General features: G+C 38.0%; 1 protein-coding gene across 20 annotated transcripts in view; it reads left to right on the top strand.

The window, feature by feature from the left end:
* PKP4 (plakophilin 4) overlaps window positions 1-26980 on the top strand; it is a 259383-nt gene that overhangs the window by 124170 nt on the left and 108233 nt on the right. For 17 of the 20 annotated variants that reach the window (XM_061437200.1, XM_061437140.1, XM_061437260.1 and 14 more), the window contains one exon: window positions 8668-8780. In XM_061437200.1, coding sequence (XP_061293184.1) covers window positions 8668-8780 — 113 coding nt within the window. Of the gene's footprint in view, window positions 1-8667; window positions 8781-14042; window positions 14119-18917; window positions 19154-26980 lie in introns of all 20 variants that reach the window. The other 3 variants (XM_061437217.1, XM_061437225.1, XM_061437275.1) reach the window with 2 other exon arrangements.

The raw sequence follows: 26980 nt of genomic DNA, 5'->3' as shown, positions 1-26980 counted from the left end.
GAAATCCTGTGGACCTTAAAAATCCAACATATTATTATGCAGTGATAATTGATATTTAAGTGATATAAAACTCTTTCATCATGCTAAATTAGAAAAAAATTATTACTGGAAGATTTTTAGGCAACAGTAATTAAAATATAGATATTCTCACTTAGGCACTGATTACATCAAATAATGATCATGTCAGTTTACTTCTTTGAGTCTAAGCAGTACTCAGACTTTCCTGCTGAGTTGTGTAGGTATGGAAAGGTGTGTCATCCCCTGGTGTGGTGTACCTGTATTGCTAATGTGAATGGGTTTTTAATGCACAGATATACATCTTTTAAAATTATGTATTTTAATTTATATTAAGATGATTATATAAATGGAGAAGGCAATGGCAACCCACTCCAGTGCTCTTGCCTGGAAAATCCATAAAAGCATTAGAAATCAGGATTTCAATTATTTTAATACTGAGATAATACTGTTTTTAAAAGGAGTCAATTTAAAGAGAAATATTTAATTAAAGGAAGTACAGGTCAAGGAGAAGGAAACAGATTGAGGAGTCCTGAGGTTAAGATATTTTCCAATGAGAAAGATTTAAGCATTAACCTGAGAGGAAACACCGACAATTCAGGAAAGAGAAGCAAGATTCTAGAAGAGGCAAGAGGGCGTGGAGAGGCCGGCCTTAGACAAGAAGGGGACACTGCCCCCACCAAGCCTGGAAGAGAAAGAATTAGTGGAAATTTGGGGGCAGGATCACTAATGACCTGATAGGAATACCTGCTGCTATTTCTTAATTGTCACCACAGTGTTAGTAACTATTATAGCCACTCTTGAATTAGTGAGTCAGTTAAAACAGCCTGAAGTAAATAGATCTAGTGATGCAAGTGGGCAACTGTAATCGGATGGCATGACCCCCAAACAGTGAGCTTTTGCACATGTTTGGAGGAATAATCGTCTCCAACAATTAAGGGGAAAGAGAGCATGGCTTAATACAAGAGTGTAAGAGGGAGTATGATTACAGATTCAGCTGACAGGGGGTCTATGAGGAATCCTATGTACAACTTCATGCTAGTAAGTAGAGGTAATGAGCCAGTGATGGCCAGCTTCCTGCTCTGGGCACCTCAGCTGTGATGTTTGAAGAATGCATATTCTTCACCAGAGAGAGGTCAGAAGAAGCATATTTTCAGGAAAGAACTACATTTCAGTTAAAGCGTATAGTGGGAGAGTCTTCTTAGTAACCTTGAGATGGAGACTATTCTGAGTAAAAAAAAATGACAAGTTTATAAACAATTTGCAAACTGGAGTGAGGCTTCCATAGGGCACAGGTGGAAAGAGCCATGAAATATGTGACTGCTGGCCATCAGTGAGAAATTAATGAAGCTGCGAGAGGCCCTGAGGCCACAAGAGGGTGAAGAATACCTTGTTTTCAATGCCAGCGCCAGGGTCCTTGACACTGTGGTCTGGGTTGGAGCTCTTCCTGCTAATTGAAGGAAATGAAAGCGGAAGAACCTAATGCTTGTTGGGCTTCTTGAAGCCAGTGGCAGGAGACATGACTAGGTATGCAGTATTATTTCTGTCTGAAAGAAACACTGAATCACAATCTAAAGTCTCTTAGGACTGAGGTACGTGGAGTTTAGGTAAAGGTAAACCTAAATAGAAAGGGAGATGATAGAGCTTTCACTCCAAGTGAGCAGCAGGAACAGGTTTCACTTGAAATGAGCAGCAGGAACAGGTGGGTAAGAAAAAGACCCAACTAGAAGTCTCAGAAATGGAAAATATTGCCATTGGAAAAAAGTATAACAGATGACATGAACCCTTAACAAGGCAAACAGGGAAATAGTGAATTGAAAGAAATACTAAGAAGTTCCCCCTGAATAAAGCTTAGAAAAATTCAGAGAAAATATGAAAAAGCTGTGGAGACTCCCATTTCTGGTATATTCAGTACCCTAACTAGTCTTCCCCTAAAAGAAACTAAATATGTATACTGAATAAAGTGCTTAATTGTCTTTTCAAAAGCAAGGCTAAGCTGCCAAGAAAGTAAAGAACTCACAGAAACGAAAACCAAAATGAAAGTGAGACTCCCAAGCCAAGTAAAGAGTAAACCTGGCTTCCCCCTGAAGGTGTGTGTCAAGCCTAGGTGATCTTGAGCACACTGTGTGCCCTCTGAGGACAGCCTACTGTGGGGAGTCTAATGGGCTATCCCTCGCCCAAACCTAAAGCATTAGTGCAAGGGTGTTGAGAAACCTGGCCCCCTGACAGTGTATGATAGCTGTGCGAGAAGAGGGTACCTAAGTGGCCAATAAGCATATGAAAACATGTTGTTTAGCAGGGAAACACAAAATAAAATAAATGCAAGATACTACTCCATGCCTATCATTCCATGCCTTTACAAAAAGAAAAAAATGAAAAGAAATTTAAGCCCCCACATGCAGATTGGCATCAGTGAGAATGTACATAAACTGGAACTCTCATACAATGCTGACTGGAATGTAAATTGGTACAACCACTTTGGAAGGTAGCGTAATAATCATTATCAAGTAAATTTGAAGATGTACACAGCCTTCAACTCAACAATTCCATATCTAAGACTCTAATGGAACTGTCTGGCACACGTGTATAGATGATTTATACAAAGATGCTTGTTTTGCAGCATGTTGATAATTGCACAAAATTGGAAACAACCCAAGGGTTCATTATGATGAGAACATACACATATACTGTGCCGTAGTCATACAATAGAATATTGTTGAGCAATGGAAATAAATGAACTGGGTCTAGGTGTACTGATATTGATAAATCTCAAAATCATATTGTAATAAAAGCAATCTGCAGAACACTGGGTGTTTTGTATACCATTGATATAAATTGTATGAATATGCAAAGTGATGCTATGTATTATTTATGGTACTGTATGTATGGAGTGTTAAAGGCTTTATATATGGAGTAGTAATAACATAAAATATTCATGTGAATATTAAACACCAAATTCAAGATAATGGTTTCTTCTGGAGAGAAAAGGAGAGAGAGAGAAATAAGATCCAGGAAAGAGAAACCAGGGGATTTCATTGTATCTGTAATACACTATTTCTCAAAAAACTTGAAGCAAATGTAGCAAAAGAGTAAGATTTGCTAGACCTAGGTCAGATTTGCCAAAGCTCATTGTGTTATTGTCTGTACTTTTTCAGTACATTTAAAGAATCTCACAATTTTAAAAACTAGGAGTGAGGGAAAACTTCCTGTCATTCTGTAAAAGAATCCGAAAACAATACCATCTCAGGTTGGGTTCTCGCTGAAGTGGAGTTTTCATGCAGAGTGTGTATTATAGATCAGCTCTTACGGAGGAGAGGGGAAGAAAAAGCAGGCTTGGGCACTGGGGTCAGGGGCGTCCACATACTATGCCAGGAAGTTAAGCTGATGGCAAAGTCTAAAGCATGTCTGAACCTGGCTTTTCTCTTCTCATCTCAGTCAGTGCTGCACGCAGCCTGCCCAGAAGGATATAACTTCCTGGGTCACGAAGGCTCTCTTCAGCTGAGGGACCCCTGAAGGCATGACCTCTGAGGCAGCGAGTCTTTCCTTGGGCCTCCTCAGCCACACATTTCTGTCTACCATACAAGATCATGAAAGTGAATCTTTATGTTTTCTTCTGTCCGCTTGACTCTCAGAGAATGATTTTTGATATACTTACCTGAGAGAGATGAAGTAAATATAAACAAAAGCTTCCAAACACATGTGAACTGACTCCATTTTTATAGCATGTCAGTAGCCTTGACTTTCTTTCTAACCTTGATTATGGTCTTGTTTAACAGAATTTAAGGGGAAGTTGTGATGTACTAAATCACTGGCAGAAGATTTTAACATTATTGCCTTGCTCTTCTCAAAGGATCCTCCCATAATTTAGATGCCCAGTTTTGGAGACAGTGGTAAGGGTCAGATTTCACACATTATGTTGAGAGGATTAAAAAAAAATTAAAATTTAGGGATGGTATCACAGCATAATCCTCTTGAGTATTATTTTGGAAATCATTAGAGGTGTTTTTATATGACTATGTAATACTGTCTTCCTTGTCAATCAATCTTAATCCAGTGGAGACAAAATTGTCAAATGTTTATATCATACTCATTCATCTTGATGGCAGTCACATGTGGGAGTTCAACTTATATTCTTTGGAATTAGTGTAATATTAATAATTTTACAACAAAGCCTACATATATTTTGCTTGTAAATGTTCACAAGTATTAGGTAACCTGAATAGATTCCATGCTTTACAGCTTCCTGAGAGTCTGCTGTGGAGGCTTTAACTATGTTCTACTTGTGAGAAGGGTGGGCAAATAATGGGTGAAATGGGTTTGATAAAAGTAGCCAGTGATGTTCAATATTATAGACTCTGCAGCTAGGAGGGATACAATGTGGACTTTACTCAGTCCAAATGAGTGTTAAAGGAATTGCCCAACTTCTAAAAAAAATCAGCTGCATCATGGGTACTGAGGCTCTTCTCATAACTTGACAACTGTAAATGATTTCTAGAGGTCTTTCAGTCAGAGTTTCTAGTTGCAATAAAAAGAGACTAACATGGCTAATTATGCAGGGGGAAAATACTTATTAGTGGTTATTCGTGAATTCCCATGTTTGTTGCCAGGACTGGAGAACAAACTTTGAGACTGAGCTCTCAGAAATAGTGTCCAAATCAAGGAAACACTGGCACTGCCATCAAGTATAAACACAGTTTGTGTGGAGGTTATTTCCATGTTAGAAACTTGGCCTCGATTTCTACCACAGGAAGTGCAGCAAGAAGGTGAAAGGAAGAGAGGAAACGAGCTTCGTGTTTTCTGATGTCAACATCTTGGTTTCAGCATCCTGGTCACAGTCTGGCACCTTCTCGGCAGAGCTGAAGTTGCCTGTATCTGCTTCAGAGGGAAGGAATTATGGGACATTAAGTTCCATTGTCTGCCTTCAAGCAGGAAATTTCCCAAATATTTCCTTGAAAGGATGCTCAAAAGACCATAGGCAGCTATAGACATAATTAAACAAACAAAAAAAAACTACTAAAATAGATTTTTTTTTCTACAAATGGAAATTTTTCTACTGTTCTAGTATAAAACATACCTTAATCCTATCCTGGTAACTTTTGGCCATCCCAAAATGAAACCCTCCAGTCCTCAATCCTTAGTAGCCACTGAACTAAGAACTCAAAAGTTATATAATGTGTTGGGGGATATTTTGAGATGCACGGATGGTCCTTGCGTGGCCCAGCTTGGTATAAGCAGCATCTTCCAGGAAAAGAGGTGTATAGTAAACAATCTGCAATGGTATAGAATCCAACTGCCAGTGCATGAGAGTCATATTTGATTCCTGGATCAGGAAAATCCCCTGGAGAAGAAAATGGCAACCCACTCCAGTATTCTTGCCTGGAAAATACCATGGACAGAGGAACCTGTCAGGCTATAGTCCATGGAGTCACACAGAGTTAGGTCCTATAGTCCTTGGGGTCACAGGGAGTCAGACATGGCTGAGCAACTGAGCATACACACACACAAAATAATTGAAAGAATGGAAGTGTATCACAAAAGCTATGATGCTGTTTAAGGACAAAGACTGTGAAGTAAACATAATAGTATTTGTGCTTAAAATCAGTAATCTTAGCCTGGAACTGAATATTATGCAATTATTATCGATCTGGTGTTTTATGGCTGAACATTGATCAGAAGCCTGTGATCCAAGAATTGTTAAGTAGAGGTAGGCAGTGTCCCCCTTACCCATTATGATCCCATTTTACAGCATTGTTGGGCCAACAGTTCAGTTCAGTCACTCAATCATGTCTGACTCTTTGCAACCCCATGGACTGCAGCACGCCAGGCCTCCCTGTCCATCACCAACTCCTGGAGTTTAACCAAACTCATGTCCATTGAGTTGGTGATGCCATCCAACCTTCTCATCCTCTGTCGTCCCCTTCTCCTCCTGCCCTCAATCATCCCCAGCATCAGGGTCTTTTCCAATGAGTCAACTCTTCTCATGAGATGGCCAAAGTATTAGAGTTTCAGCTTCAACATCAGTCCTTCCAATGAACACCCAGGACTGATCTCCTGTAGGATGGACTGGTTGGATCTCCTTGCAGTCCAAGGGACTCTCAAGAGTCTTTTCCAACACCACAGTTCAAAAGCATCAATTCTTCGGCGCTCAGCTTTCTTTACAGTCCAACTCTCACATCCATACATGACCACTGGAAAAGCCATAGCCTTGATTAGACGGACCTTTGTTGGCAAAGAAACATCTCTGCTCTTTAATATGCTGTCTGAGGTGGTCATAACTTTCCTTCCAAGGAGTAAGCGTCTTTTAATTTCATGGCTGCAATCACCATCTGCAGTGATTTTGGAGCCCCAAAAAACAAAGTTTCTCACTGTTTCCATTGTTTCCTCATCTATTTGCCATGAAGTGATGGGACCGGGTGCCATGATCTTCGTTTTCTGAATGTTGAGCCTTAAGCCAACTTTTTCACTCTCCTCTTTCACTTTCATCAAGAGGCTCTTTAGTTCTTCTTCACTGTCTGCCATAAGGGTGGTGTTATCTACGTATCTGAAGTTATTGATATTTCTCCTGGCAGTCTTGATTCCAGCTTGTGCTTCATCCAGCCCAGCATTTCTCATGATGTACTCTGCATATAAGTTAAATAAGCAGGGTGACAATATACAGCCTTGACGTACTTCTTTTCTTATTTGGAACCAGTTTGTTGTTCCATGTCCAGTTCTAACTGTTAACTTCCTGACCTGCATACAGGTTATTCAAGAGGCAGGTCAGGTGGTCTGGTATTCCCATCTCTTTCAAAATATTCCACAATTTGTTGTAATCCACTCAGTCAAAGGTTTTGATAAGTCAGTAAAGCAGAAATAGATGTTTTTCTAGAACTCTCTTGCTTTTTTGATGATCCAGCAGATGTTGGCAATTTGATCTCTGGTTCCTCTGCCTTTGCTAAAACCAGCTTGAACATCTGAAAGTTCATGGTTCACTTATTGCTGAAGCCTGGCTTGAAGAATTTTGAGCATTACTTTACTAGCGTGTGAGATGAGTGCAATTGTGCGATAGTTTGAGCATTCTTTGGCATTGCCTTTCTTTGGGATTAGAATGAAAACAGACCTTTTCCAGTCCTGTGGCCACTGCTGAGTTTTCCAGATTTGCTGGCATATTGATTGAAGCACTTTCACAGCATCATCTTTTAGGATTTGAAATAGCTTAACTGGCATTCCATCACCTCCACTAGCTTTGTTCGTAGTGATGCTTCCTAAGGCCCACTTGACTTCACATTCCAGGATGTCTGGCTGTAGCTGAGGGATCACACCATCGTGATTATCTGGGTCATGAAGATCTTTTTTGTATAGTTCTGTGTATAGTTCTTCAGTGTAACAACTGTTACTACTGCTGTATATTCTCCCACACCAACTGGGCTCCTTAGGAAAGAAATGTCGATATCAGAAAGCAGTAAGAGTTCACGGACTGTTTTCTTAAGAATGATTCTAAGAATAGTTTGTAGAATTTGCTCAGCCAGTGCTGCCAAGTAGTTTTACCTTTGCCTAATCTCACAGGGAGTTAATTCACTTTCCAATCGAATTGTATTTTACTGTCATAGATAGTATGTTGTCAATAATATTATTATTAACAGAACTAAGGTAGTTCTATGTCTGATTAGTTCCTTTGCTTAAGGTGCATCTCCCTGGTGTTTTGAACCAGTAGCCAGCGTCCAATTAAACCATTTACAGTTCAGCATTTGCTTTGAGTAGACTTGTAAGGAGTTAATATGGCACAGGGGAGCTTGAGGTGTTATTGGAGATGTTATTTGTGGCCTAAAGCCTTTAGAGCGTACATGATTTATAGATAGTTTATAGCATGGCCTGCTTTCTATATATTAAAATCCTGTTAAGATAACAATGAGATAAGTACAAATAATGTTAAAAGATTTCTCTTAGAATAGAATACTTGCCTTCGTGATGCATCATAGTATGAAAAATATAATTTCTGTAGACAATCTTCCATCTTTTTAATATAATTTTAAGTTCTATATTATGACTCAGACTTGTTCATTATTTTTTCTCTTGTCCCTTCATACAGTGACACATGAATGCATTTGTGACAGTAGGAAAAATGTGTTTGTATTATAGATAAATATAACAGACTTTTTTGTGGTATTGTAATGTTTTTTTTTTTTTCTTAACAATTGAATGGTTTTGTATCTAATACTGTCAAGCGAGTCTCATCACAGGAATTTACTTTTTTTAATGCTGAGCTAACATACAGTATGAGAGATGAAAATATTAGCTGTTGAGGATGAGGAGATTATTTATATTGGTTGGTGTGCCTCTAATGTAAGGACTCTGCAACCCTTACATTACATCCCTGTGGCATAAGTACTATTTGAAGACCTCAATTAGAACCAAAGGAAAAAAAGGCCAAATAAGGATTTACGTAATTTCAGTTCAAACAGATTGAAATTCTAGTGCCTTTAAGTTTGTTTGTAAGAGTTCAAATCAGTAGGTTGTTTAGGCCCACAATTCCATCCAAAACCCTGCTCTCGTAAGACCGCACTATAGTGTTATGTTTGGGCATGTTCCTGTGTTTCTTGTGACATACATGAGTTCATGTATCTGCCTGAGCAACCTGGTGCTTTATGTTCCTTTTATTTCCTTGAATCACAGGAGCTTCAGTTTCAGCGACTCACCCGAGAACTGGAGGTGGAAAGGCAGATTGTTGCCAGTCAGCTAGAAAGATGTAGGCTGGGAGCAGAATCACCAAGCATCGCCAGCACCAGGTACAGGGCCAATGGCTCTATCTTTTTTTTTTTTTTTTTTAGTTTGCAAGCTTATTTTTTTTAATAGAAATTTATTTATTTTAATTGGAGGCTAATTACCTTACAATATTGTATTGGTTTTGTCATACATCAACATGAATCTTCCGTGGGTGTACACGTACTCAGGGCTGGTGCACTGGAATGACCCAGAGGGATGGTATGGGGAGGGAGGTGGGAGGGGTGTTCAGAATGGGGAACACGTGTACACCCATGGCTCTTTTTAAATGCCTTTATCTTCTTAACCGCCTTCAAGTCACGGGCCACATTAATTGTCCTAGATGCAGCAGATGATGCTTTTAGTGTTGTCACTGTTAACTTGTCTTCCTAAAATTGATACCACCAACGTCAATTTATTCTAATTTTGAGAAACCTCTTGCAATATTGATTATCCTTCGGTTTTGTACTTGAAGTGTTTTATACGGCACTGGTACGATTCTCTAACAAAAGCCACTAAGCTGCCTTTAGAAATTTGATTTATTATATGTAGACAAAGTTAATGAATGGTTTTAACAATTAATTGCTAATTATTTGGTAAAGCTAATTGATTTTGGAAACCTGATATTGGTTTTTTGTTTTTTTTTCCTTTTTAACTAAGAAGTATTTCCAAGTAATAGCATTTAGCTAGCTTTGAAAAATGCCTTCAATTTACCTTGAGTTTTCTAGAACTCTGTAAAAATACTATATGAAATGATTACTATTTGAAATAATTGTATATTCAAATCAGCACAAAACGAGTTTATTACTGGACCAAAAAAACATTTAATCACAAGTATTGTTTTATATTTAAATAACTTGTTACGCTATTTTAAAACATCATTAGAATATGAATTACTGCCACAACTCCAACTGGTGAATCACTGTTGATCCAATCTGTGGGTTTCTTCCTTAGTATTTACATATTCCAAGAAAGCCTACTATGCAATACTTCTGTTGCTTGCATTTTTAAGCTTAGTTTGTTTATTTCTAAGTAGGTGTGTGCCCGTAGTAACTTGTCTCTCAGTTGTTTCTAACATCATATTTGTTGTACTTCTCAGTATCTCCTATTATTCATAGCCAAAAAATCCTACTTGGTGAGTAGAATGCTGTTTGTAGCTGATTGCTATCCATTTAAAATTACTAGACAGATAAATTGTATTCTCATGAATTTTTTCATCTTTGATCCTTAACAGTTATGCACATACGTATGTTTAGTACATCATGAAGCATGCAAATAAAGAAAACTTTAAACAAAGATATCAAATAATGTGAACATTTTAAAAACATCAGTTTTTTTAAGATGAGAAATTATAAGCAAGGTATAAAATTATAAGTCAAAAATTTCTAACATATAACTCAATTAGATAATTTATTAAGAAAGTTAAAATTGTCAAAACAAAAATTTGTTTTAATTTTATCCAGTTTTTTTTTAAGGTTATCTGTATCTTCAGCACAAAAAAGAGCAATTCACAAGCTCAGTAATGTAGTGTTGAACATTTCCAAAAAGTATGAACCAACAGATTTTTTTCAAATATAATTTATACTATTAGAAAAATTAAATCAATATTTAAAGAATTCAGTTAAGATGTTTATTCTGACAATTTAGACAACGAAAATGAACATAAAAGTTTCTCAGTAAGCTCCTAGAAATACTTGATATTCAATAATATAGGTCAATAACTAGAAGAAATAGTAAAGGAGCAAAGAAAATCCTCAGGTTCTAGAAATACAGAACCAGAAGCCAGGGTCACGAGTATTTGAGCTGCCAGTGCAGGAGGCCTGGGCATAGTCAAGCCCCCAGCAAAGCACTAGAGTCTTAGGTTTAATACTCCTTTAGGGACCAAAGAGTGAGGCCTTGTGTGCTCGTGGTGGTACACTTGAACTTAGAAACATAAGCCATGGGCCTCAAATGCACTCTTGGACAACCCCAGGGCTGTACCCCATGTGAATTTAGAGTCCAAATGTAACCATATGCATTGTTTAAGAATCTCCAGCTGAGAAACTAACATCACCAAAGATGAGCTCACAATCAGATAATTAAAAACTCAAGTAAAAAAAAAAACTCAACCATGAGAAGAATCAGCAGGCCAGAGAGTAGGACTTAAAACTAAGAACTTAATATCATAGGAGAAAGTCTGACAGGTATGTACAGGAAGACAAATACAAATGCTTACTATATCATTTGGAAAAGTAAAAACTTAGAATCAGGATAGATATGGGAAATAAACTGTGAATCAGTTCAGTTCAGTTCAGTCACTCAGTTGTCTCCGACTCTTTGCGACCCCATGAATCGCAGCACATCAGGCCTCCCTATCCATCACCAACTCCTGGAGTTCACCCAAACTCATGTGCATTGAGTCGGTGATGCCATCCAGCAATCTCATCCTCTGGCGTCCCCTTCTCCTCCTGCCCCCAATCCCTCCCAGCATCAGGGTCTTTTCCAATGAATCAACTCTTCACGTGAGGTGGCCAAAGTATTGGAGTTTCAGCATCAGCATCAGTCCTTCCAATGAACACCAGGACTGGTCTCCTTTAGGATGGACTGGTTGGATCTCCTTGCAGTCCAAGGGACTCTCAAGAGTCTTCTCCAACACTACAGTTCAGAAGCATCAGTTCTTCGGTGCTCAGCTTTCTTCACAGTCCAACTCTCACATCCATACATGACCACTGGAAAAACCATAGCCTTCATTAGACGGACCTTTGTTGGCAAAGTAATATCTCTGCTTTTTAATATGCTGTCTGGGTTGGTCATAACTTTCCTTCCAAGGAATAAGCACTTTTTAATTTCATGGCTGCAATCATCATCTGCAGTGATTTTGGAGCCCCCAAAAATAAAGTCTGACGCTGTTTCCACTGTTTCCCCATCTATTTGCTATGAAGTGATGGGACCAGATGCCATGATGTTAGTTTTCTGAATGTTGAGCTTTAAGCCAACTTTTTCACTCTCCTCTTTCACTTTCATCAAGAGGCTTTTTAGTTCCTCTTCACTTTCTTCCATAAGGCTGGTGTCATCTGCATATCTGAGGTTATTGGTATTTCTCCCGGCAATCTTGATTCCAGCTTGTGCTTCTTCCAGCCCAGTGTTTCTCATGATGTACTCTGCATATAAGTTAAATAAGCAGGGTGACAATATACAGCCTTGACGTACTCCTTTTCCTATTTGGAACCAGTCTGTTGTTCATACAGGTTTCTCAAGAGGCAGGTCAAGTGGTCTGGTATTCCCATCTCTTTCAGAATTTCCCACAGTTTATTGTGATCCACACAGTCAAAGGCTTTGGCATAGTCAATAAAGCAGAAATAGATGTTTTTCTGGAACTCTCTTGCTTTTTCGATGATCCAGTGGATGTGGGCAATTTGATCTCTGGTTCCTCTGCCTTTTCTAAAATCAGCTTGAGCTGTGGAAATTCACTGTGAGTAAGTAAACTCAAGAGCCATTAAAATGAAATAACTACATGTGTCAACATGGACATATTTGCAAAACAGACTTTTGAGTGAAAACTACAAGTTACAAAAGAATAGATATGAGGTTATCCTTATGAACATTTAAAAATATATGTGATACTGAATTTAAATAGTGTTTAGTATTGTTTATACATCAGTGCATCTCTAGTAGAATTATAAAAAATATTTCTGGATGATACCAATTTAAGATAGTGGTACCTCTAGGGAAGAAAGGGAAGGAGGGAACTATTAGGAATTCAGCTTTAGCCAAATCTGTAACATTTTATTCAAGATTGCCATCTGAAATAAACATAACAAAAATATTAATATTGGTTATACAAGGGGATTATTGGTACATGCCTGGTGATTAGATACTTTTCTGTACTAAAAGTTTTAAAAGATGAACTAAATTTAGGGTTATATAGTATGAATTAGGTTATTCCACAAGTTTGTTAGAAATCGGTTAGTAAAATCATGTGGGTGGTTTGTGGCTTTGTGTCTGATTCTCAGTGCCCAGCTTGGTGCCTGGCATGGCACTGGAGCTCAGCCGGAGAATGTGGGTGAATGAGTGGGTCCTGCAGAAATGGGAGCCTGGCTGACCCAAGAAAGAGGGAAAGTATGCACAGATGTGTGTGCCACACTGCGGTATTGGAGGCCCCCAAGGCACGGTAGTGCTAGGATGTGTCCTAAAAGCACCTTGTGGCTTTTGAGATTGGAAGAGTAAAGCTGGCCTTTGATTCTGGAGCACTGCGAACCCGTGAAGATGAGTGTCACCTTCCATTAGGTCTGTAAAGTAGACATGTTGAAACACGTTGTAGTTGGAGGCAGTTGTTCTGATAGTGTAGGGTGAGGTCAGAATGAAGAGAGGCCAGGCAGCAGGACAGGAATCTGTTATGGAACCTTAGGGGTTGAGAAGAAAGTGGGTTTCTTTATTCTGTGAATTCTTCTTGGAATGATAACTGACTCACTTTGATTGTCCTGGTCCCATCTCAGTTGGATTCTTATGTATTCTTGATATCCCCAACTAAGTGCTAATCAACTCTTACAGCCTTTCCCATATTTCTCCAGGGAAGTCACCTCTTCATCTAAACTCATAACTGTTCCTCTGTGCATGTATTAGCCTCCTATGAGGTGGTAAGGCCCACCCCAGCCCCCACCCCCACAGCCCTGGCCCCTGCTAAGTGTTCATTGAATGAATAATGTTATTTAATGAAGCTCAGTTTGGTTTAAGTTCCTCAGGTAAGCATGCTTTACTGTTGGTCACTTACTTGATATTCTCGCCTTCTCATATCTGCGTTTTCACACCTTTCAGTGTGCTTTTTGGTGGACCTTTAGGAAGACTATTGATGCAGTTACTTTGCCCAGGTTTAACACTGGCAAGAGCCATTGAGAAAATAGTGTCAGTGAAGGGAGATAGGCTTTTACTGTATCACTTGAGAGATCCCCCTTTTGTCTGCCAATCCCCACCAACAGTCTCAGAAGCAGAATCTAAAGATAAAGAAAATAGCTCTCAGACCCAAACCCCCTTTCCTTTCAGCCATTTCTGATTTGCTCGAAGGACCTTAAAAGTGCCATCACTGCTTCCAGCCAGGAAGCTTCCTTTCAGGATTCAGGTCCGTCTTACTTGGAAGTGAGGAGGATGGAGTCTTTCAACAGGGTAGAGGATTTGAAAACCAGTTCTCTTCCACATTGTTTGATTTAGATCCTGTGTCAGAGTTTGTAAGGTGATCTGTAAGATTTTATTTTTCCAAGTCCAGATATGATCTAACAGGGTAACAAAAAGCATACTTCGATTTACTTTTTCAGTTGTCTGAAGTTCTTGCCATATTGGCCTCACCAGGTGAACAAGGAGGAGGCAGTGGCAGGAGGGCCTATTGAACGAGTGAGTGAGTATAAGTTGCTCAATCGTGTCTGACTCTTTGCGACCCTATGGACTATAGTCCATGCAATTCTCCAGGCCAGGATACTGGAGTGGGTAGCCTTTCCTTTCTCCAGGGTATCTTCCGAACCCAGGGATCGAACCCAGGTCTCCTGCATTGCAGGTGGATTCTTTACCAGCTGAGCCACAAGGGAAGTCCAAGAATACTGGAGTGGGTAGCCTATCCCTTCTCCAGTGGATCTTCCCGACCCAGGAATCGAACCGGGGTCTCCTGTATTACAGGTGGATTCTTTACCAACTGAGCTATGAGGGAAGCCCCACCTATTGAATAAATGACTCTAATATTGTGCTCAATAATATACTGTGGAGCCCTCTCCCACATGGCTGTAAAGACAAGCAATTTGGTTTCCTCACATATGTAGTACCAAAGATGAATTTTGAACCCTGCCATGAGGTGTCTCCATTTTATAGTAGGGAAACTGGACCTTTGCATGCATGTGGTTATTTAGGAAGTGTCCTAAAAAGTGAGATAGCTGCCTTTGGCAGTTCTCTTGCAATATGCCTTGCTGAGAACGTTTGAAAACTCTTAATTATTATCGATGACTAGGTTTTCTATTAATGACTGTTTGGAAGTAGTAGTCTTCTAAACTAGGTAGTAATAAAAATTCCCGTTTGCAATACGACTTTTCATTTGTTTTATTTACTACAAAAAAACATTAGTAACACTAGTAGTAACATCAGCAATATCAATATACAATCATCCTTAATCTGGAATTAATGGTGCTTATATCCGAAGATGATATATCAGACCAAAAATAATCACTGCAAATTGAGAAATCTTGAAGGGGAGATACAGGGTTAGTTAATAGAAAAGTTAGAGACTTTCTGCCTTTGCATGAAGTATGCTATAGTTACCTGTGTATGTAACAGTTATCTATTTTAATATTAGGCTACAGAATGTAAGCAAATTATACCTTTTCTGCATTTATAGTGAGTATAATATAGTTATTTATATATTTAATTTTTTTCCTCACTTAAAGTGGGCCTTGGAATCAGTTAATAGAGAAGATAGCAATTTTCCACATTTGTTTTGCATATACTACAGTTATCTATGTATCCAGCATTTCACCTTATAGAAAGTAGGCTGTGGAATCTGTTTATTTCTGCGTTTGTGGTGAGTACGATATAGTTATCTATGTACTACTCAATATTTTACCTCTCTATGTATTTGACACGTTTGAAAAATTCAAAAACCAACAGTGGATGAGGGAATTAGGGCAAAAATAAAAATTAGGAAAATAAGATGAAGGAAAGGTTAAAATAGTATACAAAATGTTTCTTATTAGTACACCATGCACTGGCTCAAAGTAAAGAGCCACTTTGACTCTGTCCTGGTTGCCAGGCTAAAGAAAGAAACGTCAATGAATTACGTGATTTAGAGTGTCTGGAAGATAAGCACAAACCCGGTTGCTCAGGAGGATTTACTGTCCCTGGGGCTGAGACTTGAGAGGATTCTCTTGTGTGCCACTATTAGACCTCTGCACGATGAGGCAGGCAGCATGCCTGGTATTTCCTCTCTGAATTACAATACAGTATCAGGCTCATAGGGTTCTCCCTTTGGTTGCTAAAGAGTTTATGAATGGATAGGGAAGCAACTTAGCTAAAGTAATTCTCCAAGAGATCGATTCTGTCACTCCAGTTTGGTTGGGGAATGATATTAAGCCTATGTAGATGGAGGGGTCAATTTCAGGTCTCCATGCAGGCAGCCTGCCATGGTGATGTTCTGTCTGCAGAGCCTCTTGGAGTCGTGGGTGGCCTTGGGTTCCAAGGTGTGAGAGGTCCGTGTTGCAGATCACTGTGCAGGTGCGTGGTGCTCGTGCCTTAGCAACAGAAGTGGTCCTCAGGGAAGGCTGAGGTATGTACAGCTCATCTCAGGAGAATCTCAGAGCACAGGCACCTCAGAGGAAAATAATGCCCTTTAAAAGTTCTGCTTCCCATGGGCTGAGCAACCACCTTCAAATCCAAATTTCCATGAATGTAGGATTTATTCTTTTTCTCTTTGCAGTATCATCAGTAGGGTGTTTTTCTCACCTCAGCTGATTTAGCGAGGGAACTTAGACTTACTCTGCCTACGTACACTTCCAAGGGCATAGAAGGGGACAAGGGTGTCCAAAGCTACATTCTTTTTAACTGACTGTGGAGTTACTTAGTTTGTAAAGTTCAAGAAAATATAAAGAGAAAAATCCTTAATTTTATCATTCATAGATAACCACTTTTTTAGATCAAGTTTACTGAAGTATAATTTACTTACAGTAAAATTTACCCTTGGTAGCATATGGTTCTATGGTTTTGGGCAATTTGTCGTTTAGTTGCATAACCACCATCATGATCAATATATAAAATGTTAACCGTTCAAAAGAGGCATCCACTTCTAAAAATTCGCTGCATTTCATTCTCTTCAAGAAAAGTTTGAGATAGTTCCCTCCAGCTAACTTTTGTCTTATTCCCAGAGCCCCACTTTAATATGCCACTTCTAAGTCTCAGTGGCTCCCACCAGCCTGAGGAGTTGTCAGGGAGACAAGTACTTGGAGCTGTACCCAAAGGATGCTAATTTAGCAGTGGTTAGAGATGACTACAGCCTTGCCATGGCAAGCTGCACTCGGGGTAGAGGACTTGGAACTACTGCAAGGTACATGCAGCCTTCCAGTATTCAGGTTATGGTCTGTATTGCATGTTTTATCCAAGCAGAGAAATTATACTAGTGGTCAGCTTACTGGGTAACAAAATTGTGAAAGGAGAAGAAAATATAGTTCAAAATGAAAAGTCAGTAAATATAAATATGATCTCACAATTCAAGAAATTATCTCTGAGATTTTATAGTACACAATTCCAAAACTATTTCTAATAGTAGGCTTAGAATCTTAGCAATGCCCAGAAATAGAAATTTCACTTCTCATTTACTTCTTGATAAAGGAGAAAGTTTATTTCTTTGGGACACGTTGGTTCCACACATTTTACCTTCTAAGTAAATCGTAGCTTGCCTACTCCTTAAGATGAAGCACTAAATTTTCATTTATATTGAAGTCAAAAAGACATAGTTAAAAAGTGCATATTTTATTAATTGTGGAAAATACTAATGACAACTTTTGAAATTAAAGCTTAGTTTAAAATTGTTGCTTTGATTTTATTTTTTTTGCACATTGTTTTAAAATTTGTTTATGCCAGTTGGATACAGTTGGCTCCTTTGCATTCTCTGTCCTTTAACTGGCTGTCGTTGGTATTGGGAAGTTACTCTAAACCCTGAAAAAACTCCTGTCCTTATCTATCAACTGAATGAGGGGGGAAATGAGTGGCATTATTGAAATTAAAAAGCTTCCCTCTCATCCTAAGATTATCTCTCCCTTTTGAGTTAGGTAAAGCTTTGCTAGAATAGAATTCTTTATGGTTTCAAAAAGGTCATACAATCTTGACAAATAGTCTTCTTACCACCATTTAGGAAAAGGACTCTGTTATTTTTTAATGAAAAGATTTGATTCCCCACTGCCATTCAAACTTTTTTTTAATACTTTATAGGATAGTGCCCATCAGGCTTCTATTGATACTATTAAAAATTCTAAAAATGCCTTAGGGCTGACAGTCTCAGAAAAGGCTCTTTCATGGGTCAGGTCTTTTCTTCAGCAAGTATTTTTAGTCATTGTGAAATATACTTGCTCAATTGGAGAGTCTTTGAAAAGACTGAATGCTTATGCATTGACAGCTTATTACTTATTTAATGTACCACTTGAGGAAGATGCTTGATAAAGTTTTGTCCCTTTGACCTTGAGTACTCTTACCAGCCAAAACCTGGATTTTTTATAATAGTAATTTTATTGAGATATATTTCATATATCATAAACTTGATTCTTTTAATTGTATGAACGCCTTCACTAATTTTTAGTATATTCACAGAGCTGTGCAGTCATCACCACTGTCTAATTTAAGAACATTTTCACCATTCCGAAAAGAAACCCGCTACCCATTAGCACACTTCCCTGGTGGCTCGATGGTAAAGAATATGCCTGCAGTGTGGGGCACACAGGTTCGATCCCTGGGTTGAGAGGATCCCCTGGAGAAGGGAATGGCAACCTACTCTGGTATTCTTGCCTGACGAATCCTATGGACAGAAGCCTGGCAGGCTACAGGCCATGGGATCCCAAAGAATCAGACACGACTGAGTGACTTACACACGCACACTTATTAACACTCCTTCCCTATTCTTCCTTCCCGCTACCCCTAGGAACAAATAATCTATTTTCTGTCTCTATGGGTTTGCCTATTCTGGACGTTTCCTATATAGCCTTTTGTAACTGGCTTCTTTCACTTACCATGGTAATTTCAAGGTTCATCCATGTTTTAAATATCAGTTCTTTATCCCTTTTTATCTCCAAATAATATTTTACTATATGGATATACCATATGTACATATTTGGGTTACAAGCTGGATTTAGAAAAGGCAGAGGAACCAGAGATCAACTTGCCAACATCTGGTGGGTCATAGAAAAAGCAAGGAAATTCCAAAAAGAAACATTGATTTCTGCTGTATTGACTATACTAAAGCCTTTGAGTATGTGGATCACAACAAACTGGAAAATGCTTAAAGAAATGGGAATACCGAACCACATTACCTGTCTTCCTGAGAAACCTGTATACAGGTCAAGAAGCAGCGGTTAGAATGTGACATAGGACAACAGACTGGTTCAAAATTGGGAAAAGAGTACGTTAAAGCTGTATATTGTCACCTTGCTTTTTTAACTTCTATACAGAGTATATCATGCAAAATCCTGAGCTGGATGACTCACAAGCTAGAATCAAGATTGCCAAGAAAAATATCAACAGCCTCAGATATACAAATAACAGATAAATAGTCCTTAATGGCAGAAAGTGAAGAGGAACTAAAGACCCTCTTGATGAAGGTGAAAGAGGAGAGTGAAAAAGCGGACGTAAAACTCAACATTCAAAAACCAAGATCATGGCATCAGGTCCCATCAGTTCAGTTCAGGTTAGTTCAGTCATGCCCGACTCTTTGTGACCGCATAGACTGCAGCATGCCAGGCTTCCCTGTCTATTGCCAACTCCCAGAGCCTACTCAGACTCATGTGCATCATGTTGGTGATGCCATCCAACCATCTCATCCTCTGTCATCCCCTTCTCCTCCCACCTTCAATCTTTCCCAGCATCAGGGTCTTTTCCAATGAGTTGGTTCTTCGCATCAGGTGGCCCAAGTATTGGAGTTTCATCTTCAGCATCAGTCCGTCCAATGAATATTCAGTTCCCATCACTTCATGGCAAACAGATGGAAAAAAAATGGAAACAGTGACAGATTTTATTTTCTTGGGTTCCAAAATCACTGTAGATGATGACTACAGCCACAAAATTAAGAGATGCTTGCCCCTTGATAGAAAAGCTATGACAAACCTGGACAGCATATTAAAAAGCAGAGACATCACTTTGCCAGCAAAGGTCCATATAGTCAAAGCTATGATTTTTCCAGTAGTTGAGGCTGGATGTGAGAGTTGGACTATAAAGAACGCTAAGCACTGAAGAATTGATGGTTTTGAACTGTGGTGCTGGAGATGACTCTTGAGAGTCCCTTGGACAGTAAGAGAGCAAGCCAGTGAATCCTAAAGAAAATCAGTCCTGATGATTCATTGGAAGGACTGATGCTGAAGCTGAAGCTCCAATACTTTGGCCACTTGAACTCTTTGGAAAAGACTCTGATGCTGGGAAAGAGGAGAAGGGGATGACAGAGGGATTGATATGGTTGGATGGCATCATCAACTCAATGGACACGAGTTTGAACAAACTCAGGGAGATAGTGAAAGACAGGGAAGTCTGGCATCCTTGTCCATGAGGTTGCAAAGAGTCAGACACGACTTAGTGACTGAACAACAACATGGATATACTATATTTTGTTTATTCTTTTATCACGTAATGGGTTTTTTTGATTGTTTCCAGGCTTTTTAGCAACTGAGAATAATGCTATGTCTCAGATTTTAGGAGGAGAACATCCCAAGGGTTCTGCTCCCGGCATTCTTTCTTTGGCATCAGGAAGAGACACAGAGTAGTCAAGATTCCCCTCTGAGCCTCTCTATCTAAGCCTCTATCTGAGCCTCTCCTAATCCCTCCAAAGGACTTGCCTGCTTTTCTCTCTCCTTTGCTCTGTTATGGTAAACCATTGTATGTTGCTGAGTTAACTGAGTTAGTTTTAAGTGTGTAGTATGTAAGCTGTTTGAGAGTTCTCTGACACTCAGCAATCAGCATGTAGTTCACCATATTTTCTTTCTTCGCCTTGTGTTTGGTCACTGGTGACCCTTAATGGTCAAACAAACAAAAGCTCTCTATGTTGACTTAAAATTCAGACTAAATGAAGAATAAACTATTTGATATTTGAATGTAATTATCAGAAACCCTCTTCGGGATCACTATAGTGAATATTTAATAAATGGATGCTCTTGTGAACAAATTTAGTAACGGGATATGTTTATGATTCAACTCTCCTGTGTTAACATAGTAAAAGATACAAATGAGTTTGTGGCTGACTACAGCTCTATATAAGCCCTTTTCTGGAGCAAATTACTCAAGCACAGTTCTTTCAAAAGGCCTTTTAATTGATACTTCACAATGCCATTGAGATCACAAGCCAGTTTCATCTGGAATATACAGATCCAAGTGGCAACTATCTCTGTACATTTGAATTAAACTCCATAAACTAAGTCTTATGTAGGGTATATGGAGAAGGAAATGGCAACCCCCTCCAGTATTCTTGCCTAGAGAATCCCATGGACAGAGGAGCCTGGTAGACTGCTTTCCATAGGGTCGCACAGAGTCGGACACGACTCAGGTGACTTAGCATAGCATGTAGGGCATGAGTTCAAGGTACTTCAACCACTGTTCCATTAAGATGACCTATTTTAATCTAAGAAACGTGACCATATAGAATTTGGATTTTAAGCCAAGTAATAGTATCATAAATATTAGAATCTTTTATGGACCTGAAACATTAAACAACAAAATGCTGTAATCATAGTGAATAAATATTTGAAAATGAATTAGTTATTGCTTAAACTGAGCATTTTAAAATGTTAAGATGGTGATATGGTTAGAAGGAGCCACAAAAAGAGATCAAGTTTATAGCTGGCATCAAAGTTTCAGATTAAGACTATTTTAATACATTTGGTTAAATACAGAAGCAGCCCAGGTGTATCAACTTTCCTAATTAATGAAGAGGAAAATACTTTTCAAAATTCAGAAGTCCATGTGTCTAAAATATAGGTACCATTCCATTATTTAATTATCTATTAAAGAACTAATTTAATTAAAATAACATCATTTCATTTTCTGTAATTTTTCATAGTTCATTTCTATAATTACAATTCCTAAATTAGGTAACAGTGATGAATTATTGAATCAATATAAGAATTATATTACTAGCCCCCACTCTTAGTCATTAGGTTTTTTGAAACCATGTGTATATATTGATTAGTTATAAAGTAATTTAAATAGCTGTATAGTGTATGCTGCTGCTGCTGCTAAGTTGCTTCAGTTGTATCCAACTCTGTGCGACTCCATAGACAGTAGCCCACCAGGCTCTCCTGTCCCTAGGTTTCTCCAGGCAATAACACTGGAGTGGGTTGCCATTTCCTTCTCCAATGCATGAAAGTGAAAAGTGAAAGTGAAGTCACTCAGTCGTATCCAACCCTCATCGACCCCATGGACTGCAGCCTTCCAGGCTCCTCCATCCATGGGATTTTCCATGCACGAGTACTGGAGTGGGGTGCCATTGCCAGGATGCTTTTTGGAAAGATTTACTGCCTTATAGGAATTAATATAATAATTACTTTAATTCTGTATTTTCTTATTAGTTTGCATTTTTTAATCTTTATCTTGAGAGATATGAAAAATACTAAAAATTACAGAGAATGATATGACAAAAATTCAGGTACATTCCAGAATTGAAAAGCATTGATAATTCATCATTTTAGCTTTTTATATAAAAAATATCCTGAACATCAAATTCAAGACCTCCTTGTCCCATTCTCCCTTCCCAATAGGTATTAACTAAGACACAGTCTTCCTCTGTGAACTTTTATATAATATATGTTCATCATATACACCCATGGCCTGTTTTGTGTGCTTTTTTGTTGACATACACATATGATATACTCTGTGTGTGATTCATCTTGATTACTCCGTGTTTGAGATCTATCTATTCATATTGATATGTGTAGATCCAGTTTATTTAACTGCTATTATTTATTTATGTCACAGGATATTAAACTCTCCTTTCCCCTATTGAAGAACATTTATGTTCCACTTTTAAGTGTTTTAAGTAATGCAGTAGTGAACATTTGGAGACATATCTCCTGTTTTACATATATGAGGTTCTAAAAAAGGTATCATTAGAAGTAGAATACTTGGGACATAATGAATGCATGTTTTCCATTTTTCTAGATCTTGCTGAATTGCTTTCTCAGGTTACCACAACAAATGCACCCTCTCAAGCAGTATGTGAAAAAGTTCCAGGTTCCCCCTCCTTCTCTCTCTTTTTTTTATCTTTTTTAGCCAACATTTGATATTAGGCATGCTCAATCTAATATTTTCTCATTTTACTTTGCATTTTCTTGATGGGTGGTAGGGTTAAGTATCTTTTCACATCCTTTTGATAATATTTGCATTTCCTCTTCTATTCATATCCTTTGTCTATTTTTCTAATGAGGAATTTGGTTTATTCTTTTCATTTCTATCATTAGTCTTACTGAGCTGGAGTAACTCTGGGATATACATCTAAAATAGTATAGGCCTTGGTACACTACAACATAAAGAATACCATATTAATCTGTTTTTAGAATATAAATCCTTAGTGTTATGACTAGTATGGAGGAGAAACCACCCTCTATATGTGATATATAAAAATGGATCCCAAATTCTCCAAATCTACCCAAACAGATGATACTAACATTCCTTTCTCTTTCTATATTTCCTTTAGTGATTGCATTTGTTTTCTTCTGCAAATGCTTATGATGTCCTCTCTAAATTCATTCAATAAATAGTATGCCTTTGCTTTATCACAGAGATACAAAATACAGAAGCCTGGAATTTCAACTCTAATAGGAGGGACCATTGTGTGTAATTAATTAGCCATATGACAGAGCAACTTAGAAGCATGAAATATATGTCTATATTATATTATTTTTAATTTTTGAAGAGTGCTATGTTGATCAAATTACATTGCCCTGTCTCTTTGCAGGGAGGCCTTACTTTGGTGTTTTTGATTCTCATATCTTTAAGTAAAATTACTTTTTGGAATTATATTAGAGGGAAGAGAGCCATAGCCATTGAGCACCTATGATATATGATATATCATGTATGATATAGTAAACATTTTTGCTAGTTAATGTTTTATACTCATTATCTGCTTATTGTTCAAGGGTTTCTGTTTTGGTTTGTTTTTGTTTGCTTTGGTTTTTATTATTATTGTAATAACATACAATTACAATAATGTTAACCTGATTTTAACATTAAGATATTTTCTCTTAAAGATAATGTTATTCTATTGGTTTTCCACCGTGCTGTCAAGAATTAGTTACTACCACTGTTTTGTCTCTCCTTCACAGAAACTTTGAATTGGCTGCTATTTCTATTCTTGGTTGGTCATAGGCATGTTACAAGAAGTCATGTAGATATTATTTCAAAGATTCTGTAAACAATCTTGAGAAAAGTTGCCACTAATGTACTCTCTGCGGTTCATTTGGTGGGGAGGGGGGCAGTTTACCATGCTTTCATCTAATCCTTTTACTCTCCATGATGAGCTAAAGGAAGGTTGGTATTAAGTTCACATTCTCATTATCATTGGCAGATTAAGGACACAGCAGAGAAAGACTGATGTGTGTGATGTGATGTTTCCTTAGTCCTTCAGAGACGAACTACTGTATACATTGTAGCCAATGATGTATAGAAAAGGAAATTGGAAATGTGATTATCCACCTAAAAGTGAGAGCCATTCATTAGTGCATTTTCAGCAATTAATCAGCTTGCCATAAAAATGAACATGGCATGTCTGCTAAGGGCAGGGAGAAACAACTGACAAGTTTGCCAGACTTTGTAGTGACTAAATTGTTATTATAGCTATCCTCCCTGAGGCTTCACAATCTATTTAATAACAAATCAGTCTAATCTGTTTCTTGCATAGATTTTTCTGCTCTGCTGTTGTGTTACTCTCCAATTAAATAGGGAGAAAAGCACTCTAAAACTGAAGAGAAAGAAAGCCTGTGGGCTACAGATTTTCATAGCTAAAAAAATCTTACACTAAACAATTATGCATTTTAACCACTGTCACATAGTTTAGACACAGCATTGGTTTGCGTTATTGGATTGCTTAGAGGCCAGGGAAGAATGTCTTTAGGGTGTGCGTGTGTATTTATTTCTTTTAGCCTTTTATATTTTTTTTCAAAGAAAAATAGCAGCCAGTTATTCTAGGATCTTATGATCTGTTGTTTCTGCTTCAGAACACATCAGTTAAAGGTTGATCTATACCCAGCTTTAGTTACATTATCAATAAAGAGGCTATTTGAGCCACAGAGAAAAGTCAAGCAAAATTATCAACCGTCATCTAAGAACTGGTGTTTTGGAAGTACAAAATACAGATTTGTATCTATTTCCTGAGCAGCATTAGCAAAATACTTTTCAGTAAAGACTTATTTAGAAGTAGTAAGTAAAGCACTTTTGTATTCCTTATGAACGTAAATACAAAGGTAGAAACTACTATTGACTCGAGTAGTACATTAAAGTCTAAAAGTTAAAATCTTGGCTGAGGTTTTTTTGCAGCCACTAACAAAACAGTGTATCTTCATCAATGATCATCAGTGACTGGCTAAAATCATTAACTGAAAATTGATGAGAAACTTTACAATAAATGGATCAGGCTGACAGCGCCTGAACTCATTGATCTTATGTTCTACAAAGCAGAACACAGACGGAACTTTTGGCCTTCTGATGAGAGGCAATGAGAAGTACATACCATTACCTGTGACATATTCTTGCCCTCAGATTTCTCAGTTATCTGGATTTAAGTACCAATTCATAGGAAATTGGAGACAGATTAACAGTAAATGACACTGTGCTGATGTGTTAGTTAGATCCAGTTGGGAATTTTGCATAGCAAATGAAATCAGTTGAAACAGAAGAAAAAGTAAGAGAGAGGGCGAAATTTTGCATGAAAGGAAATTTTTAGAGACATAGCAACCAAATACAATGTGTGGACCTTGATTTGGTGTTGGTTCAGTCAACGGTTTTTTAAAAAATTCAAACAGGGACTTTGAATACACTGACTAGATACTTGTTGATGTGAAGAATTTTACTGGTAAAGTCTCTGTGTTTAAGGACTTCTCTGGTGGTCCAGTGCTTAAGATTTCACCTTCCAAGGCAGGGGGTGTGAGTTTGATCCCTGATCATGGCACTAAGGTCCCACATGTCTCGTGGCCAAAAAACCGAAACATAAGACAGAAGCAATATTGTTTGAATAAAGACTTTCTGAAAAATGGTTCACATCAAAGAGAAATCTTATAAAAAGTCTATATTTAAAGATACATCTAAAGTAATAAGATATCTGAGGCTTGGTTCAAAGTAATCTAGTAATGCAGAGAAAATAGTGAGTAAGGGAATAGGTGAAAAGTGTTGAGCACATGTTCCCTTTTATTTGTTGAAGCTGGGTGATGAAATCTATAGAGGCTTCATTATACTGTTTTCTTTTATATATACATATATATATGTGTGTTTTAAATGTTGTATAACAAAAAGCTTAAATGTTTAGTGATCCAACTCTTAATTTTCTTTTCTTTTTTAAAAATATTTCTTTGCACTGGGTCTCTGTTGTGGCACACTGACTAAAATTATGGTTAAAACTTTCTTTCATTTTTATAAAGCTAGAAAGGTCATATTTCTCAAAATCTGAGTGATGGATGCTTTCTTTAATAGTTTAAATGCAGAGTATTTATTAAAATTAAATTAGATTATGCATCAGCACAGTATGTTCCACCATACTCTGTAATGCATTTTGCATCAATCACATTGGCTCATTGTGGCATGAATGGGAAAGGGATCAAAGAGGAGAAAGAAAGTTAAAACAGACCAACTGCTTCCTCTTTCACTTTCCTCTTTTCATTTATATTTTTTAAAAGAAGAATGCTGGATATTAAAACTACGAATTTAACAGTCATGTCCAGCCACTTGACCATTTGCCATGGAGGGTGCCTGAGCAGTGTTTTTGGCTCACCCATTATATATCAAGAATTCTGGTTGAATGGACTTTACTTTCCATTTTCATTATAGTCATTCCTTTTCATTCCTTCTAACAGGCCTTTTTTATTTTTTTTCCTATTTCATTCCTCCATTCAGTAGTTTGGAAACCCTGCACACTTATGTTGGGGGATAATAGAGAAGAGAAGGAAACAGGGTAATTATGTAAGGGAATGTGGGACAAATTAGGGATCCATGAGAGCTTTCAGGGGAGTTTTAAAGCATTCTATTACAACTTTGCTAGACTCCTAAGTCTCACTACCTAGAAACCTAGCATGAATGAAAGTCACTCAGTCATGTCCAACTCTTTGCAACCCCGTGCACTATACAGTCCATGAAATTCTCCAGGCTAGCATACCGGAGTGCGTAGCCTTTCCCTTCTCCAGGGAATCTTCCCAACCCAGGGATAAAACCCAGGTCTCCTGCATTGTGGGCAGATATTCTTTACCAGCTGAGCAACAAGGGAAGCCCAAGAATACTGGAGTGGCTAGTCTATTTCTTATCTAGCAGATCTTCCCAACCTAGGAATCGA

Source organism: Bos javanicus, chromosome 2 (genome assembly GCF_032452875.1).
Source record: "Bos javanicus breed banteng chromosome 2, ARS-OSU_banteng_1.0, whole genome shotgun sequence".
Lineage (NCBI taxonomy): Eukaryota > Metazoa > Chordata > Mammalia > Artiodactyla > Bovidae > Bos > Bos javanicus.
Note: the sequence above shows the minus strand (reverse complement) of the source record. Positions and strands in the feature narration are given on the sequence as shown.